The sequence below is a fragment of the Macaca thibetana genome, chromosome 4, assembly GCF_024542745.1.
Source record: "Macaca thibetana thibetana isolate TM-01 chromosome 4, ASM2454274v1, whole genome shotgun sequence".
NCBI lineage: Eukaryota > Metazoa > Chordata > Mammalia > Primates > Cercopithecidae > Macaca > Macaca thibetana.
In genome coordinates, this window is record NC_065581.1 from 28,806,047 (window position 1) to 28,813,078 (window position 7,032).

Below are 7,032 nucleotides of genomic sequence, written 5' to 3' on the forward strand. Positions count from 1 at the left end.
GGTACTGGAATTGCTTCAGTGTTGGGAATGGACCCACATAGTCATAAATGGGTACTTATTGGTACTAGAAAATTTTCTCCACAATTACTCTACATTAAATATTACTCCAGGTTTTCAGGACATGGAAGTAGCTTCTTTTTAAAAAATCCTTTCCATGTTACTTCTCCACCTAGATAGTTTCAAAAAGTGTATTATGTTTTGATTTCAAAATTTTATTCATTGAAACATAAACTTGTTCACTTCTATTCAAGACATCAAAATAAAGATAAATCATTGAATTGTAGGAAAGGTTTGTATAAATTAAATTCTAAAAGTGTGAGCTAAAAATATGTGTTATTAATACAGAAAACTTCTTAGTAATAACACCAAATATGTGCTCCTTATAATCACATGGATCAAAATTGTACACTCTTTAGTTAAGGGATGTAATGGGGAAAAATAGACGATTGGAATTGTTTTAATTGCATCTGTGTTTTGAGGAATGGAGCAGCAGCAGCAGCAGCAGAAGAAAAGGTGTTCTTTTACTTAAAACAACAAATTCTAACTGTTTTCTAATGCAAGGTGAGTGTATCTTTACCCCTTATTCTAGTGTTTATAGAAGATAGAGCCAGACAAATATTACTCTCTAAGTGATAGTGACATCATTCCTTCACAGACACTACAGTTGAAAGAATCGGAGGTCCTAGGTCAGAGACAAAGACAGATTGGAGTAGAAGTTGGGGCCAAAAGTAAATAAGATCTTCCAAAACGTGGAGCAAGGGGGACCTAAAAAAAACAGACACCCAGAGAGCAAAGCTCTGTGGTAGGGATTGCTAAGGAATTTTGAGAAGTCAAATATTCATTAGGCAATGTTTTCCTTTTTATCCTGTAGTATAATCCTCATTTATTATTCCCAGTTCTTTATGAAAATCCTACTAACTGCATCCCCCATTTGTTAGTGGTATTTTAGAGAATAAAAGAACATAGACTTGGTTCCCTGGTAAGAGGACAAGAAATAGTCTTTAAGCGGACAAGAAGCTGTTTCTCATAGTAGAAATTGGTGAGGACAGTGACCACAGGGACTCAACTGTGAGAGGAGGTTAAAAATGTATCAGGAGCAGTATTTTAAACAAAAATCTTCAAAAATAATAAAATCCTTCTCCCATAGAAAATAATTTCCAGAAATGCAATGAAGAGTATCACAATTTCTTCAGAAAGTAGATGGAGTTTTAAAATTTAACTTATGTATTAATACAAAAAACAATATCAGAAATGCCAGAAACCTGGATGAACTGGTATCTATAAAAGTGATAATATGAATCAATGTACTTCAGTAAGTTGGATACATATTTAGAATTATAAATTATCAGCATCTATACCCAGGTATTGCTTGAAAAAAGTTACCAACTAATAATTAGCTTAGTTTTTATGTGTTTGAAAATTTGATATGCCATATCATTTTTATGCAACATACTTCTATAATACATGTCAATACATTTCTTAAAAATATATTCATTGTAAAGTAGGTAAATTATGTACTTGCAAAGATACCCAAACACATCAATTAAAATTATGGGATTAGAATTAGATAATATGTGTATGTATATGTATTTGACCTCTAGTAGTTCCTGTACTTTAAAATTCATCATTATATGACAATTGCGTATCATAGCATCTTCAACTTGAACCCATTTATGATAGGTTTTTGTTTAAGAAGTGAGAGAAAATTAAGAACTGTTATGAATGTAAACAGTTATAGTAAAAATGGCATTTCATTTTCTCAAGATATTTGTGATTCTCTGAATTTGAATAATGTATTTTTTAGATTATAGTCTTCTAAAGAAGAGAAGTATTGAAAGAATTAGCCATTTACTTGCACTGAGGGGAGTCATTATGTCCATTTTCTGCTATGGTTTCCTTAGTCCACCACTCCTCAAGTTGTGATGGTTGACTCAGTTAGAAGGGTTGCTTTTATCTTTAATCATAAATCATTATGAATTTCCTTGTCTGAACCAGTCAGTATCTACCACGTTGTGGTTAATTGGGACCAATCAGAGTGGAACTTCTTGTGGAAGAATCTGGAGATGTCCATATGAAAAAGAAATATGCAATAAACTTGATTGTATTATATTGCATTTTTCCGACACTAGGCATATGTGGTTTTGAAAATTACCTTTTTACTGGGCATTTTGTGAGTGGCAGAAACATTTTCCTGCCTTGGCCAAGGGCTAACCTTAGAAAAAGATAAATGTGATAAGTAAGAGATGATTTATGGATATAATATCTAAGAGAGCTGACTTAGTTGCTGAATGTTGTTAAACCCTTTGAGACTGGTGCTCCACCACAGTAATTAAGCATCATTATGATGCAGGTCAAGGTAAGACATTCCGAAATTTTCTAGGACATGTTTTTGAAGGCTTGGGATATTCTGCTTAACTCATATTTTTGCATTGTTTTTTAGTTAAAAATGATAACAAGATGATTTTTGCTCTGTTTACAAACATTTGAATGAACACTGAAAAATTCATCCAAATTGTTACAAATATTCAGTGCCTACTAAGAGTCATGGAACCCTATTATATGATGGTGAATCGAGAAAGAGCTATACAAAATTTTGCTTTCAAGGAACTTATAATTACATTGGCTAGAGGCTTATCAGTTCTATAAATAATGGTTACAAAACAATGCAATTTGAACCTTTATAGAGATTTGCATGGCTTGTTAAGAGAACCATAGTCTAAGACAATGGGCCTCAACAGGGGGATACACTCTGGGATGCAGAGACTTTTGTAGGGTTATAAAGTTAGTTTTAAGGAAATAAACTTCTAGATCCTCCTTGTCCCTTTGTTTTCTTCCCTAGTATTTTCTTGAGGAAATGTCAGGTTGAGGGGTTAGACAGGTTCTCTTTCCAGCCTTCACTTTGAAAGATCCCCTCTCCTCCTTCACAAAAGAAAGGCGTAATTCCCATCTCTACTGATCTTACATATCGTTGACGTTGTGAAAACCAGTGGTACCCCAAAGAAAGGGACAACTCAAAATTCTGGTGCTGTGCTCCTCATCATTAAAGATGACATGATGGAAGAGAAAATACATATTTTTAGATTCTAGCAATGTATCTTTCTAAATCTATCTAAATTGACCACTATTACTAAATAATGGGCACTTTTAGAGAAAGGTATCAGATCATGGCAGAAATAAAAGTTTAAAAAGTAATCACATTGTCCCATAAAAGCTAAATATTATATTATGATAAATAGAAGTAAAAAGATTTATTCTTTTATGAAATTCTACTACATATAAACATTACCACATTTCTAAAAATTCACATAAATTCCCCAATTCCACAGATGTATGTCAAAAGCCTAACTGGTTTCAAACCTATCATATTATCTTTCCATTAAGTTGAGACAATCATGGAATAAATATTTCATGAATGAAAGATAAATGGATAAGACTGTGTCATTACCTTTAAAACCCTTTAATTTGTGGCTTCTTTGTATTATGATAGAGTAGTAATAGACTTAAGTAACAAAGACCCTTTACTCAAGATATCGATTTGAAATTTCACTGAAAAAAAAGTGAATTGTTTTAAATGGGGCTTATGACAATTGTCTTATAAACTGCACTGTTTGCATCAAACACAAATAAATATTTGGGTGGCATTACAAAAGATTGGGTGTACAAAATCATTACTGTGTATATATATCTTTTTTCTCAAGCTCCAATAGAATGAACATTACTTGCATATTACTTAATGTACACACCATAATGCATATGAAGCCATTTACTCAAGTCCATATTTTGGAAGAGGCAAGGATTAACATTGAAAATACAAAACTAGATAACCAAAACAGTTGCTATGGGGTTTTAGAATAAATTAAATGCATTCACATTTATGTTTACATCCCATTGGTGTTATATTTCAAGCAAAAATAAAATTTCTAATGATCTGTTTTCTCTGATGATATACCAATGATCAGGGACATAAAGGAGCTAAGTAGAATGGTTGTAATTTTGTTTGCATCTACAAAATGTTTGTATATAATAATTATATTTATTGATCTCTATGATGTAGGAATTACTTGCCTTTGTAAAAATTAAAGAAAGTTAGAAAACATATTTAATTGCCTTATTCACTCTAGTCTTTTTCTATGACTTGCAATTTCTCTTTATTTTTGTAGATTTGTGGTGAAATCTCATCAGTTTCTTCAGGGCATCCTTCATGTCCTTATTTCTTAAGGTGTAAATGAGCGGGTTGAGACTTGGAGTGATGATGGTGTAAAAGAGGGTAAGGAACTTGCCCTGGTCTTTGGAAGCACTGTTACCTGGTTGCAGGTACATGTAGATAATAGTTCCATAGAATATAGACACTACAGTAAGATGAGATCCACAGGTATTCATTGCTTTTCTCTGGCCTGCTTTTGACTTCATTCTCAGCACAGCTTTGGCAATGTAGCCATAGGATATAAGAATAAGGATGAGAGGTATGAGGACAATTATAATGCCTAAAGTGAAAACAGACATTTCAACTGTTGTGGTATCTACACAAGCTATCTTGACCAGAGCTGGCAACTCACACAAGAAATGATCCAGAAGGTTGTTTCCACATGTGGGCAAATTCAGAGTGAGTGTACACAGTACTACAGAATTGGCCATACTAATACTCCAGACCATGATAATCATCTTTAGACATAGATGTGGGTTCATGATTACAAAATAATGCAAAGGCTTACATATAGCTGTAAAACGATCATAGGACATAACAGCCAGAAGAAGGCACTCAATTGAGCCCAACCACATGTAAACATAGAGTTGGATGATACAGCCCACATAACTGATGGTCTTATCAGGTCCCCACAAGTTGACCAGCATCTGAGGGATGATGCTGGTTGTGAAACATAGATCTAGGAAAGATAAATTTCTGAGGAAAAAGTACATTGGTGTATGAAGCTGGGAATCCAGGAGAGATGCGAGAATGATGGCTGTGTTACCCACCAATGTAATTAAGTAGAAGACGGCGACAACTCCTGACAGGATCATCTCCATTTTTGGATGGTCAGAGAAGCCAAGCAGAATAAAACCATGTAAAGAACTATAATTTCTTTGGTCCATAGTCCTTCAATGTCTAAATCCTAGAGTGAGAAAAGGAGGAGGAGGTAGATGATCATACGAGGATAAGGAGAAGGAAGAAGAAGGAAGAAGAGGTAGAGGAGGAGGAGGGAGAGGAAGAAGAAAAGGAAAAGAGAAAGAAACAATTTGTCAACATGAACTATCTAAATAATTTGATAAAATATAGAACTAAACAAAGGGCGATAATTTATGTTACTAATTGAAAAAATTTAATGGATAAAAGTAAAAATTACAGCCAAGAAATCTGCTATTTGTCATAGATTCTTTTATGGCAATGAGTTTAATATTAGATTTTTTAAAAAATCCAGGTGACCATGGGGAGTACACTTTTAAACTTGAGGTCTGAATTATCTCACGTGTAGATTTGAAAGTTTGAAATAGATGCTGGTTCTAAAATGACCCTATGATTCTTTATAAGCTAGTTAGCCTGATAAAATGAACATATTCTTTTATTTAACCAGTAAATTCATCTGTAAAATTTAAGTACTGGGCTAATGGTAGGATGAGGAAAAGATGTGATAAACTGGAGGATGAACCTGGGGACATTATGCTAACTGAAGTAAGCTGAAAGACAAATACTGCATTATTTCATTTATATATGGAATCCAAAAAAGTTGAACTCATAGAAGTAGAGAGTAGGGGCAGGAGATGGACAGGAAAAGGGGAGATGTTGATCAAGGGCATTAAGTTTCAGTTAGAAAAAAGGAACCAGCTTTAGTGATCTCACAGAATGGTGACTACAATAAACAATAGTGCATTATCTCAAAATTACTAAGAGCAGATTTTAAGTGTTTTCACCACAAAAAATAAGTATGTTAGGTGATGGGTTTGTTAATTAGCCTGATTTAATCATTATACATTATAAACATGTATTAAAACATTATATGGTACCCCATAAACATATATGATTATTGTTTGTTCATTAAAAATATAACTTATGGCCGGGCGCGGTGGCTCAAGCCTGTAATCCCAGCACTTTGGGAGGCCGAGACGGGCGGATCACGAGGTCAGGAGATCAAGACCATCCTGGCTAACACGGTGAAACCCCGTCTCTACTAAAAAATACAAAAAAACTAGCCGGGCGAGGTGGCAGGCGCCTGTAGTCCCAGCTATTCGGGAGGCTGAGGCAGGAGAATGGTGTAAACTCGGGCGGCGGAGCTTGCAGTGAGCTGAGATCCGACCACTGCACTCCAGCTTGGGCGACAGAGCGAGACTCCGTCTCAAAAAAAAAAAAAAAAAAATATATATATATATATATATATATATATATATATAACTTACAAAAGAATGAGGAAAGATTGTTCCTCTTTTTTCATATCTTAGTGACTAAACACCTTTGATCTTCTACTTTGTTTTGTAGGACATCTGGTATTTACCCTTGGACGCTTTGTCTTTCTCATCCTTAACACCTTACTTGTCACCAAAACTGGTAAATTTGGATGCAAAAATATATGCTAATTATCCTTTTACTTTAAAAAATCCCTACCACCACTACCCTAATCCAAACCACTATGATTTCTTTTCTAGATTCTGGCAATAGTCTTGCATCCAGTCCTTGAATCCAGTCTTATGCCTTTACATTGTTATAACATTTGATAAAATCATGTCATCCATCTCCTTAAAACTTGTCAGCCGCTTTCCACTACATTTAAGAAATACTATATTGTATACTTAAAATTTTGCAAGGAGGGTAGATCTTATGTTAAGTGTTCTCATCACACACACACACATACACAAACACAATAAAGAAGGTGGGAGGAACTGTTGGAGGTGATGGATGTATATATGGCATAGATTATGGTGATGGTTTCACAGGTATATACTCACCTTCAAACTCATTAAGTTGTTTACGTTAAATGTATACTGCTTTTGTATGTCAGTCATACTTCAATAAAGTGGTCAAAAAGCTAAAATAAAACATTT

At 34.2% G+C, this 7,032-nt stretch overlaps 1 protein-coding gene across 1 annotated transcript; it reads right to left on the reverse strand.

The window, feature by feature from the left end:
• Positions 1-4,128: 4,128 nt before the first annotated feature.
• LOC126953108 (olfactory receptor 2W1) lies at positions 4,129-5,928 on the reverse strand. Its single transcript, XM_050788478.1, has one exon. It carries the CDS (start codon positions 5,089-5,091, stop codon positions 4,129-4,131), a length of 963 nt encoding a protein of 320 aa, XP_050644435.1. The 5' UTR covers positions 5,092-5,928.
• Positions 5,929-7,032: the final 1,104 nt, after the last annotated feature.

What these genes read in the sequence shown, in the direction of transcription:
- LOC126953108 (XM_050788478.1), bottom strand. Translation starts at nt 5,091, where the DNA reads ATGGACCAAAGAAATTATAGTTCTTTACATGGTTTTATTCTGCTTGGC.